The following is an 11,916-nucleotide window of genomic DNA, read 5'->3' on the forward strand; positions in this document are numbered from 1 at the left end:
ATTAGATATAGCAAAAACATCTTTCTCAATGAATAAGCTCTCATGTTCCATTTCTTAAGTGTTCTAATCAGATTGTTTGATACAGCTAAAACATCTTTCTCGTTACAAGCTTGGCTGGTTCTTCCAAAACTTGAAGCAAGCCCCCCCTTGCGATCAAGTCAACACTGCCACATTTCCACTGAATCGCAACCTGAGGCAAGAGGATCAAATCAAAGAATGCGGACCATAATTTAAGATGTAGAAGAGAACCAACTTACAGATGGCCTCATTCAGCTCTTACGACTAGCTTTCATGTCCAACTTGGCTCGTCGTTCCTCGTATGAGGCTGCAACCAACATAAAGAAATACCCTATAAAATTAAATCTGTCACAGTAATATGATGATCAATACCATTACCCAAAATACATCTATAAAAATACCTCCTAAATGCATAAAGTAGTGTTTGTTGTCCCTAGTTGAACTAATTGATTCTAAGTACAGTGGCAACCCTGAAGCAGATATCTATACCACAGATGATGAGATGAGCTGAGGAACAGTCTTGAGTCCATGTATAGTAAAATAAAGCAATGTCAAAGAGATTAACAGACTTTAGACTTGAATCAATTTAACTTACGCTCGGTTGCACGGCGCAGTAGAGGAATGTGACCTTTGTTCTTCCTTGAAAATTCTGAACTTTGTCCTGCAGATTCTTCCTTCCCGAAGGCACATGTAAAAATTGGGCCAGAATACAATGAAAATTCATGCCCACCAGCAGTCGATAAACAGCTTAGGGCCTCATTGAAGATGGCCGCCTGAAGCATGTGTCTTTGGACTTCATTCTTCAAGTGCTCATGCAAAGTTCGCCTGGCCTCTATACAAAATCTATATCAATCAACTAATATTCAAGAAGTCAATCAGTTCTATGCAACCAATTGATTAATTCATCAAGAACCAGTTTTTGCTGTCAATTCAAGTTAAAAATTTAAAAACATTTCAGATAGGTAGTGTCAGTTTCATGTGAGAATGATTCAGAAACAAGTTAATCTGTCCACATATATGCATTATAACATAAAAGTACCCTTCTAATGTGAATTACAGAGATGGCAAGATAAACTGCACTGGTTTAGCATTTAAGATCTAGATGCTGCTTGAATACCTGATGAACAAATAAATTCCAGATCTTCAAATTCACAAAACCGCAATATCAAGGGAAGCTCTGGGGCCATGTTGTATTGAGGTTTTCTAGGGGTCTTCTTAGTATCCAGTAGTACATCGATAACCTATATCAAAATCAATCCTTCCAATGAGAATATTAGCAAAATAAAGTACAAACTGCAAAAATTAAAAAAATTCAATTGCAAATAATAAAATATCAGAAAGAAAGAAAAAGCTATGTAACAGCTTATTCCACTTTGACAAATTGATAAATATTCCTGCAGAAAAGGACTTTTCCATTTAAGCTTTGTTGCCATATATCCCGGTTGTCAAAAATCAAAGACCATAACCATAAAAGCCACAGTAAAGTGGCAGTGGAAAACCACATCAATCTATCTAGGACTAACAAACATAAGAAGCTAAGAAGCTAACATGTAACTTAGCACCAAATCATGCTCCAAATGATCAGATGGACTCTGAGAGGTAGTGAATTCGAATATGATTATATGTACTCACGTCAGGTGACTCAAAACCATGACCAACCATAAATAACACTGCAACCATGCACCGGACTTGATGCCACAAAAATGCACTACCCTTGATTGTCACTGCCCATAGTTCATCAACATCAATGGACCTGTACAGAAGGGAAATGGTTTAGCATTATGTGCAACCTTGCAACCACATGTTGAATACATTTCTACAGTTTTACTGAAAGAATCTTAACAAGAAGCAAAAGATTTTCAAGTGTGACAAATTCCCATGCAAAATGAGGACTAGTAATATACTCCAGAACATGCAAAATTTTAGAAGGAATATAATTTAAATGTTACAAAACCATATTTAAGTACTGACATAATCACACTGTCTTTATAACATTTTTTTCTGATGAATTATGCATAAGGTGTTCCTGATTAAGAGCAAGCAAATGGATAGAGCAAATGGACGACAGTGAAAAAAAGTTTTTAAATTGCCAAAATAAGGAGATTACAAGGAAAACACATTTACTGTTACTTTTTTTCACCGATAATCTTTTAATATGAACATTAGTTGCCTCAGAATCCCCTTTATTATTTATGACAAGAATAAATAATACTACCCAAGAATAACATACTAGTCAGACCAGTTTATATCAACTGGTATTTGCCGATCCACCCAATGCTTGGTACATTACCATATAGGTAGTTACCAATTAGTACTTAATATTTTTATTATTCTTTTTTATGCTACCATGCCGTATAGGTCGGTAAACTGCCCATGTATACTTATACAACCATTTGATCGGTTGTCAAAACCGATATTGGAAAGGCATTTAAAAGCTTTGTCTTACCTCCTATCTAAAGAAGAGATATCAAAGAATGTGATTCGTCGCCTATAGTTATTCACATTTGCTGCATCCATCTTACAGAAATTTCTGAAGTCATATTCCCCAATGAACTTCATAGCAGCTTGCTGCATTGCCTGGTGAAAAATTACAGATGGACTTCGTTGATTATTGCTAGGAATGGGTAGAACACAAGTACAAAACAAAGTTAGTATAGAAGTGGTAGAAATTTACCGATATATCCAAATTTCCTTTCCAGAAAAGGTATCTATATTCCCTGCTGAGACAGCTGAACCTGCAACATCGAGCAGATATTGTATGTAAATACCCGACTGTCCAAGGTTTCTTATGCTGAACTGATCAGTAGCGAGCTAGATATTATTGAAAAGCATTCACCTACAAGCTGGTAAAAAACATACTAAATCAATTTGAATGCAAAACCATAAAATCTAGATCATATGCTACAACATTGGCTAGAGGCGACCTGGCAGCGACCTCAGGTAAATCAATATCAAGGTTACACTCCTTATACCTGTAATCTCGATACAGATTCTGAAATTTTGCAAATGTCATCTCAAGAACTCAAGTCTCATATATGTAGACAGAATTTATTGTGTATCAGTGATTCTGTGATCTCCATTATAGATGGAAAAAGACTTATCTCATTAAGCACGAGTTTTATAAATGTTATTATTAGCACATTATCTGCCTTGTCTAACACCTTAAATGATTATGTCATGATTAAGGAGAACATCAACATGAGATGTAAAGCAAGCAACAAATTTATTAACTTATGGTCGGAAATGCTAGAAAAGCATAAAGCTGGAATAAGAATAACACAAAAACCTTGAGTGAAAATCTGTTGGAACAGGACACCAGCCTATCACTCGTATATCCCCCGGGAGAACTTTATTCAACACCCTTACATAATCAATTTCTGAAGATGAAGCAGAAGAAACAATGACATAAATGTTTCCATAGGTAACTCAACTTAACACAGAAAAAATAAACAACGATTAAGTAGTAAAAAGCTCATTTACTTTTTTACATTGACTAAACTGCAACAGATAAGCAAATAAGCATACTTCTTTCCATGTAATTATATATACAGTAACACAAATTGCTTAAAATATAAACATATTCACATTCAGCAAATAACTGATTCAAGATGAGCCCATACAACTACTAGTAGAAACATACCACCTCTTACTTCCAAGGTGGTGGTGTGGTTCTTGGTATACCCTCCAGTGTCCTTGAGGTTTGATCTTAAATATAAAGAAATTACCTACACCAGGGACTTCCACTTTCAAGTTCAATTCACCAATTTAGACTGTTTATAGCTAGCATATACTCAAAGCCTTAAACTTACAATAAATAAATTGGGTAAGAGGAACAAAAACATATTATTTAGCAGTAAGTTTTCTGGAAGTTTGAGAAGACAAGTTATAAAGCATGTAAATCAAGAAAATATCAAATTAGATGTACTTGGCCAGTAGATGAAACTCCCTTGTCAGTTCTGCCACATCTCGAGTATCTTGAATCCTCTTTAGTGCCAATTAAAAGCTTTGTCCTCTCTAGCGCTTTGAAAATTTCAGACTGCAAAAACCAGGAAACTGAGAGCCCAGAAACCCCCACTTTTTAAGATAGAAGATAAAGTAGAAAGGATCAACCTCAATAGTTGGATCCATCTGAGCCTCAGAGGCAAAACCATAAAACCTACAGAAAAGTATAATGAGAATTATTTGATGTGTTTATTAAACATTAGGGGTTGATAATTTAATGACTAAATTTTCAATTAAAACAAATGTGATTAGGTACAGAATCCCAAAGGGTGCGCTACATTATCAGAATAACAGCTGAGCCACTTTAGTCATGACAAGTACAATTAGCATCTTGATCCAAGTACAGGAGAAGCCTGTGACATCAGATGAGTATCTGTCCAACAGAATGTCTTCAGAGAAACATTTTGATCACATAGACACATCAAGGAAGCCATTATGGTGGCTGATTTTTCTAATGTATAAGTAGAAAAGGTGGCCCAGTGCACAAGGTAGTATTGACTAAATATAAAAAAGATGGAAAAAACGAAGTGAAGAATACTCACGACATAACAATGATAGAGGTAAGTTATAAAATGCATGACATAGGGGTTTTGTTAAAGAGCTCTGATCAGATTAGAAAATTCTTTTTATAGAACATAATCTACATATGAACATTAATTTTAAAATAGATGTGATAAAATAATTAATTGCAATTATCTACAAAAAAACAGGCAAACTGTCTGCTTCTAGGAATCCTCAGGTTTTTTCTAAAGTCAAAACCCCAGGATTCTTGGAGAAAATAAACCAATAATTAAGTATTCAGATGCATTTCTATGATATGTCTTAAAACAGAAGAAACTTAACACTAGATTGTCAAATTTCCAATCAAGCTAAATGATGCACTAGAATGCTGTGGACCTTAAAGATACTGACTTCAATATTTAGATGCATTTGGGTTGTAGAACAGATTCAGAAATTTGACTATAGTTAAAAAAGGACAAATAGATCACAACCTCTGGCCAAAGTACATGATTTTCAAAGCAACATATCTCCCTGCACGTTGTTGACTCCTCTCCTGGCAACCTGTATGCCAAACCATCCTAGATATCAGTTTTTCAGTTTTGGACTAAAGCATCTTGTTGACAAGAAGAACATTTGTTTATTACTGTACTCACAAGTCAACCTTCAACAATGTCTGGCAAATACTTTTTTTATGAAAAGAACAAGGGAACGCAGAGAAATTTGGAGAAGAATGCAACAGTTTGTGTATAAAGTGACATTTTAGTTTTGCTCGTTTTCATAAACATTATTTCTAGAACAGAGTATCACATCACATGGCCAAATTGAAAGTAACAGAAACCAACTTTTGCTTTGTATGAAATATCTTACTCGACCACTCGAAACCTCATGAGCAGGTCATGATAAGGAATCAGCAAAGAGCAACTGAGGTTACTTTTTGTTTCTGTTTTCAGTATCAATGAAAAAACCATAACATCATAATGGTGGACAAGATCAGAGGACAACTTGAAAATAACAAGTGATGAAATAACATATATAAAATTACCCATCTGGTTTGTGACTTAAAGCACCCAACATTAAGCTAAGCAAAATAGTTATCGAAAATCACATTACTTGGTAGCATGGTAACCACAGAGAGAGACATTTCTTTCCCCTAACAGTTCTACTTCCCTCTCGGAAGACTGTTGAAGAGTACCTCACCAATATGGGGTTGAAACCCTACAGTAGTTAGAAATTGTCAAAGCGCAAATAGAACGAAACCTAAACTATTATTTTCTCGAGTTACCACTGTAAGTACAAGAAGCCATAAAAAGCAAGGAAAAGACCAATTACACCAAAACTCTCACAAAATAAGATAATAAATATACACCAAATCTAAATTCTGCAAGTTCAATTAAACTATAGTTTAAAAAATAATAAAACTACTTCTGACCAGTGTTGCTAGCTAGCTGATAATTTCTTAATCCAGAGTAGCACCTACTTTATTCAGAAAATCTCTCTCGCCCACCCACAACCCTGATCAGGGGGTTGAAACTTCAAAATGCCACACAGAAATATATGATTGACATTTCCAAATATAAATGTTGACGGACTATTCAACTTTGCACACAGAAAAAATCATACTCTATGACTAGTTCAAAATAAGCAACGATTTTTACATGTGACAAACAGAAAACAGGTTTCACTATCTCATAACCTGGTTTCTCTCTTGGTTCACAGTTCGTTGGTGAGCTGTCCTCCACAAATAACCCTGCACTTGGTATATTTCCATCCTGCAGGCAGCTTATTGTATATATTAGAACTTACATGAGGCAGAAAGGTCTATAAATTTGGTGATTTGTGGCTGCAATCTACCTCAACTGAGTTTCTTGAAGAAGTTGTTAAATGGTCAGAAATAGATGTCCAGTTGTGTTTTAAGCATATAAGTGGATCAATCTTTGTTAAGCTTTGTCATTGCTTTATCACAAGCAACAAACATTTGGAACAAAATCAATCAATAATCATTGATTCTCAACTGTTTGGAAGTTGTATTATAAATTTTTAAGTTCTAAAGTAATATTAATGCAATAGTCTCTCCAAATACATCTCATGAAACAAGTACATAGCTTCAAAAGGCTTTAAGCATTTAATATGAATGTGTGGTACGACTTAAAATCATTAACCTAGAAGAAAGGTTTATCCATTCCTGTGGAATATAACGTCCACAATAACATACATTGTAAATTAAAATTTCGCCCACCACATATAAAATATATCAACAAAACATAATTGTAAAGTTTTTTCCCATATAAAATACACTATATAGAATTAATAAACGTGACCAGTCATGGCCTACGCTGAGTGGAGAAAAAAAGTTGCATCTTTCACGTTCGATTGCCAAGAAGAAGACGAAAACATGTTGAACAAACAGAGAACAGTCTTTTGGAACAAATTATTCAAAAATACAAAGCCTCTTTTACTATTACCTATCCATAGACCGACCTATAGTTAAATAAAAGAGCAGCAAAAAACACCTGAGGCCTAAAATCCTTTGAATAAAACCGACATATTTTGACCATATCCACAACAAGCAAAACAAAGAGTCCAAAGAGTTCGCGGTTCCTAAACTGTTCATTCAAAGGAGAACTTCCGCCACAATTTTACAGCAGCATACCTTGGAGCACCGGCATCTTGATAACTGGGAACACAAGCGCTCATTCTCCTTCTCCAATTCCTTGGGTATTCAACCAGAAACCCGATCAAGTAAGGCGAAGAACACGAAAGATCAAGACTTTAGCATCACCGTAACACCAGGTGACAGATGGAAGCGGGATGGACATGATTATCTTCGTTAGGGTTTTACCTCCACCCGGTTGCGGAGAGCGAGAACCTGAGCTTGGAGTTCCGACACGAGATCACGCCCGTCCACACTCGCCATCAAGGTGTCTCCGGATCGCCTCCGCCGGGATAGAGCTCCGCCGCCCTGGTCCTCCTCCTCCCTCCGTGCAAGGTTTAAGAGGCACGGCTTATGCCATTATTTCCTGAACACCCCCGTTTCCGTCCGCTTTTGCAAATAAGCCCCCCGTGGCCGTGATATTGCTTCTTATGCAATAAATCCCCTTCAATGTTGCATATTTGTTCGAATACCCCCCAGGATGACGAACGGTCAGCGAAGGGGTCAGGACGACCGCCTCTCATCTTCGTCTATGTTTTGCATCACCTCTTCTACATGGACATGGTGGGTTGGTTGAACGTAGCTATGAGCAGGCTGTGTCTTGGCCACCTTCTTGCAGCTCATGCTACTCCTCACTTCCTGAACACTGTCCCAATCCCCAATCATCGCATGCAAATTTGACTTCAGAACGTAATTTCCACTGTCCTCAGGTTCCATCTCCATCATGCAATCCAAAACCTCTGCTGCCAGATTCATGTTTCCCTGGTTTCTGCATGCAGCAACCAGGGTGCGCCAGATGACAGCGTCTGGTTTCAGGGGCATGTTCATGACGAAGTCGAGCGCCTCGTTCACCAGCCCTGCTCTGCACAGCAGATCCACCATGCTCCCGTAGTGCTCCATCCAAGGCTCCATCCCATGCTCCTCTGCCATGGACCTGAAGAAATGCTTCCCCTCTTCCACCAGCCCTGCGTGGCTGCATGCGTTGATCATGATTAAAACCACCACCTCGTCCAGCCGAAAGCCTTCCCTCTGCATCTGAGAGAACCGCGTCAGCGCGGCCCGACCGTGCCCGTGCATCGCCAGGCCTTGTATCATTGCGGTCCACGTTACCAGAGTCCTCCTCGTCATCCTGTCGAACGTGCTGCATGCCTTCTCCATGTTCCCGCATTTGCTGTGCATATCGATGAGAGCATTGGCGACGCGTACGCTTTCCCCAAACCCGCACCTCTCGACGTACTCATGGATCCACTCTCCTATGTCAGACCTCCCTAACTTGGTGCAGATAGAAACCACTGCCAACATCATCACTTCGTCAGGTCTTTCTCCTACCGCTTCCATTTCCTCGAACAGATCCAGTGCCTCATTCGGGTGGTCATTGTCGCCATAGGCATTGATCATCGAAGTCCATGAAACAGTATTCTTGTTCCTCAGATTCTTGAAGACGTTGTAAGCATCCGACAGGCATCCACAGGCCGCGTACATGTCGATCAGCACATTGTGAACGAAAGTGTCGAGCACTGCAAGGTTTTTGATCGCGTAGCCGTGCCACCGCTTTCCCTCTGGTAAAGCCTTCCTCTGCGAACAAGCCGAGATGATACTGACAAAACCGACTTCGTTCGGCATAACACTCTCGTTTACCATTCGCTGCGCGGTTTTCATTGTACCGCAGGGTCGATTCCTCTGGGAGTACGCAGCAAGGAGCGCATGCCATTGGACAAGATCTCTTTGAGGAGTTTCATCAAACACTTTTTCGGCAGCATCGAGGTCTCCAAACATACCATACATCTTGAGGAGGGCGGTCTGGGTAACTACCTCTGCTTGGAAGCCCAGCTTGGCGACCTGAGCGTGCACTTGTTTGCCCACGACGACGTCATGAATGATGAGGCAACAGGCCTTGACAACAAACAGAAGGGTGAAGCTATCTACCTTCACACCTCTCCTCCTCATGAGGGCATAAGCGAGGATTGCTTTCGCTGGGACATTCCCCTCCAAGAGACCTCTCAGGGTCACGTTCCACTTGTATGTCCTACCTTCCAAGATCTTGCTACTTCTTGGTGCTGCGCTTCCAGGTTGCTGGCAGTAATGGGAGAATGAATGTTTGGTGAACGGAAAGGCTCTGATAATGAGTTTGGCCATGTCCGTACACCCTGGAGGTGCTCGGTGTAGGAACTCTAGGCTCCAAGTCTCGTTCACAGGTCAACCACTGGTTCACGAAGACAACCCACTTTGGTGGCGCTGCGTCCGTTCCATGAACGAGAGTAGACTGCAGACTATATACCACCGCCTCCGACCGTGGGAACGAAATGGAGTTCTGCCACCACCCAATTAATGATTATTTATCAAGCAAAATTAATTATATATATATATATATATATGTTCAATTATTTTCATATTTATCTCTCTAAATTTAAGTTTAAAATATATATTTACAAATTTAAAATAAAATACATGGAGTTAACCTCCAAGATATGAAATATAGATAATATTATTTTATACCTTTTCAACTCCTAAGAGAATATTAATGGTTTTTTATTTTTTTTTGCCTTCAATTTTACTCACAACTTAGTTTCCAACAACAACTGTGAAACCACATAAGCTGATGAGATATAAACAAAATTATCCAGAAATAAGAGACGTAACTTAATCTTCATCTTGAAGAGAGGAAAAGCAACTTTGGTATGTGGAAACTAGTGTTAGATTATTCTCTTGAAACTAACCCCCCACTAACATCAAAAGAACACAGCACACCCTTTTTTGCATTTCCCACTTTTTAGAGCAATTCCGAGATAGCAGAAACACCGTGCCATGGACTTCTTTTTGGTCCTCCAAGGACTTAAATCAGCAAAAAAATTTAGATAGGGAATTCCAAGGAAGAAGATTCAATATCAAAGACTGATAACACTAGTAACACTCTTGGCATTTAATGCAAAATTTAGATCGTAGATACAATAAGATGAAGCACAGGTTTACTGCATCAAAGACCAGGAAAGGCAGCCTTCTATCGTTTACTTCCAGCTTTATTCTAGAGCACTTTGGCATCAGAGTTCCATGACATCCAGCTTGTTCTGAGAAGGCCATTCTAAGATTAAGCTATCACCTAAGCAGGCTCCTGATGATCGCGGCTTGAGCACTGTTAATGTCGTTGTTGGCAAGCAACTCGGAGAGCCTCTCGCTCAGGTCGTCCACCTCCCGGTGCAAGCTCCGGATGTAGTTGCAGGTATCCTGCAGGACTTTGGCTGCTGACACCTGCACCATCGATCCAAAACCCTAGTTCGTCACCTCTAGATCAACTGTGTCTAAGTGTTACTTATGGCAATGAGCATGGAGAAGCGCGAGTGTTACCCTGTCGGTGCTGCGAAGATGGGCCTCGGGGAGCACAGCTTGCAACTTCGTCAGCAGATCATTGATCTGCTCGTCGGTGATCCTCGACGAGCTCATCTGCCTTGACCGAGACCTCCTGCTCGACATCCTTCCTGGTGAATGCGTCTCTTGATGCAATGCAGGTCGACCCAAGAAAGCTTGTGAAGGTGTTCTTGTTACGGGGAGGCGAGACACAGTTTGTAAGAACAAGAGAAGATGATGGAGTTCAGGGATGGAAGAAGAGGGCGGAGACAAGCTTATGGAAGAAAGAAATGGCAAGAGGTGGCATTTAAATAGGGAAGCGAGAGAGAAGATGACATCCAGGGGAGACGGCTCTTTGTGTGCCCAAGTGGGGACTGTGGTGACTAAATGATTTGTTTATGAGCCAGCGACACAGGACTTGTGTCAGGAGGAACCACGTAGCCCATGTTAGGTTCTAACTCCAAAAATACATTTCACAGCTTATTATATGACTTCTTCCTGTTAATATCACAATAATATAACAACAAAAAGGTTAAAATCACTGTGACTCTCTGTATTTTGTGCTGCCTTTGCATTAAAATGTTGAGATTTAGAACCATGCAGAAGATGGTCATCACACCGACTCACAGATCCACATGAAGGTTAGACAATGCTCCTCATTAGGTTCCAGAACTGACACTTAGATTAGATTCATCAACTTAACTGTTTTGTTTATGGAGGTAACTCCGTTTGAACTCCTTTTTATACTGATTCAAGCAGTAAACACGGTGTCCTATAGCAGATTACAGCATTGAATACAATCCGATGTGCTGCTGTGAGTTGGAGAGTTGGTATAAGATTATGTAGGTGAAGTTTCTATACTGCAGTATGTGCATCACGGGGCACATGAGTTCGATCAAATCGGCAACGAACACCGTACAGGGAGTCACGAGGTGGCAGTGTTTTGTTTAATCTGTGGATCTTGCTGCACAGGCCAAATCACATATACAAATGGCTTATTGCAGCTCAAGAAAGATCCAGTTTGTTTCTTCTTCCTTCTTTATCTTCTTCCCCCTGTGGGCATATGCTCTCTGGTCCACACAGGAGTCGCAAGGAATCCCATGCATTATGTTACTGATATTACACCTCAAATGAGTACACACACACAGATAGAGAGAGAGAGAGAGAGAGAACCACTTGTAGCCCTAGTAATTGTTTATCTCACAATGTGACTGCCTTATGTTTCAACCGAAGTGCCTGTAAATCTCTAAGTATCTCAGAACAAAGAACTCAGAGATCAGTTGAAAAGCCGAGATTACATTTAATCGGCATGTGGCTGAGACTTGAAGAAGCTCATTTTGATCGACTGTTGGGTCACAAGATGAGCCATACAGAATGATGACATCCATGATGCAAGACTATTA

At 39.6% G+C, this 11,916-nt stretch overlaps 3 protein-coding genes across 9 annotated transcripts; all 3 read right to left on the reverse strand.

Moving 5' to 3' along the window:
• Positions 1-6: 6 nt before the first annotated feature.
• Positions 7-7,511, reverse strand: LOC103976251 (uncharacterized). Of its 7 annotated transcripts, XR_010484602.1 has the most exons (16): positions 7,361-7,492; positions 7,172-7,231; positions 6,215-6,290; positions 5,013-5,082; positions 4,129-4,174; positions 3,944-4,054; positions 3,659-3,743; positions 3,305-3,395; positions 2,693-2,753; positions 2,465-2,595; positions 1,651-1,771; positions 1,136-1,259; positions 614-850; positions 420-501; positions 258-325; positions 7-190 (listed from the first exon to the last, which is right to left on the reverse strand). XR_010484602.1 is itself a non-coding variant. In XM_018822506.2 (15 exons), exons 1-14 carry the CDS (start codon positions 7,433-7,435, stop codon positions 270-272), a joined length of 1,344 nt encoding a protein of 447 aa, XP_018678051.2. In that variant the 5' UTR covers positions 7,436-7,492; the 3' UTR covers positions 7-190; positions 258-269. The 7 variants fall into 7 exon arrangements, 6 of the variants coding, with proteins under 6 accessions (XP_018678051.2, XP_018678052.2, XP_064952569.1 ...); XM_018822506.2 differs by lacking the exon at positions 420-501; XM_018822507.2 differs by having other exon boundaries at positions 7-325.
• Positions 7,512-7,672: 161 nt separating this feature from the next.
• On the reverse strand, positions 7,673-9,479 carry LOC103976250 (pentatricopeptide repeat-containing protein At4g38010-like). The gene has a single exon (XM_009391456.3). It carries the CDS (start codon positions 9,305-9,307, stop codon positions 7,676-7,678), a length of 1,632 nt encoding a protein of 543 aa, XP_009389731.2. The 5' UTR covers positions 9,308-9,479; the 3' UTR covers positions 7,673-7,675.
• A 550-nt stretch (positions 9,480-10,029) lies between these two features.
• Positions 10,030-10,798, reverse strand: LOC103975512 (transcription factor ILI6). The gene is made up of 2 exons (XM_009390493.3): positions 10,514-10,798; positions 10,030-10,417 (listed from the first exon to the last, which is right to left on the reverse strand). The coding sequence occupies exons 1-2, from the start codon at positions 10,637-10,639 to the stop codon at positions 10,265-10,267; spliced, it is 279 nt and encodes a 92-aa protein (XP_009388768.1). The 5' UTR covers positions 10,640-10,798; the 3' UTR covers positions 10,030-10,264.
• Positions 10,799-11,916: the final 1,118 nt, after the last annotated feature.

The sequence above is a fragment of the Musa acuminata genome, chromosome BXJ2-2 (genome assembly GCF_036884655.1).
Source record: "Musa acuminata AAA Group cultivar baxijiao chromosome BXJ2-2, Cavendish_Baxijiao_AAA, whole genome shotgun sequence".
Lineage (NCBI taxonomy): Eukaryota > Viridiplantae > Streptophyta > Magnoliopsida > Zingiberales > Musaceae > Musa > Musa acuminata.

What these genes read in the sequence shown, in the direction of transcription:
- LOC103976251 (XM_018822506.2), bottom strand. Translation starts at nt 7,435, where the DNA reads ATGGCGAGTGTGGACGGGCGTGATCTCGTGTCGGAACTCCAAGCTCAG. An exon ending in GAGTTTCATCTACTGGCCAA is followed by an intron (nt 3,744 to 3,943) that starts GTACATCTAATT and finishes TCCCTGGTGTAG; the next exon opens with GTAATTTCTTTATATTTAAG. An exon ending in ATCTCTTCTTTAGATAGGAG is followed by an intron (nt 1,772 to 2,464) that starts GTAAGACAAAGC and finishes CCTTCTGTACAG; the next exon opens with GTCCATTGATGTTGATGAAC.
- LOC103976250 (XM_009391456.3), bottom strand. Translation starts at nt 9,307, where the DNA reads ATGGCCAAACTCATTATCAGAGCCTTTCCGTTCACCAAACATTCATTC.
- LOC103975512 (XM_009390493.3), bottom strand. Translation starts at nt 10,639, where the DNA reads ATGTCGAGCAGGAGGTCTCGGTCAAGGCAGATGAGCTCGTCGAGGATC. An exon ending in ATCTTCGCAGCACCGACAGG is followed by an intron (nt 10,418 to 10,513) that starts GTAACACTCGCG and finishes TCGATGGTGCAG; the next exon opens with GTGTCAGCAGCCAAAGTCCT.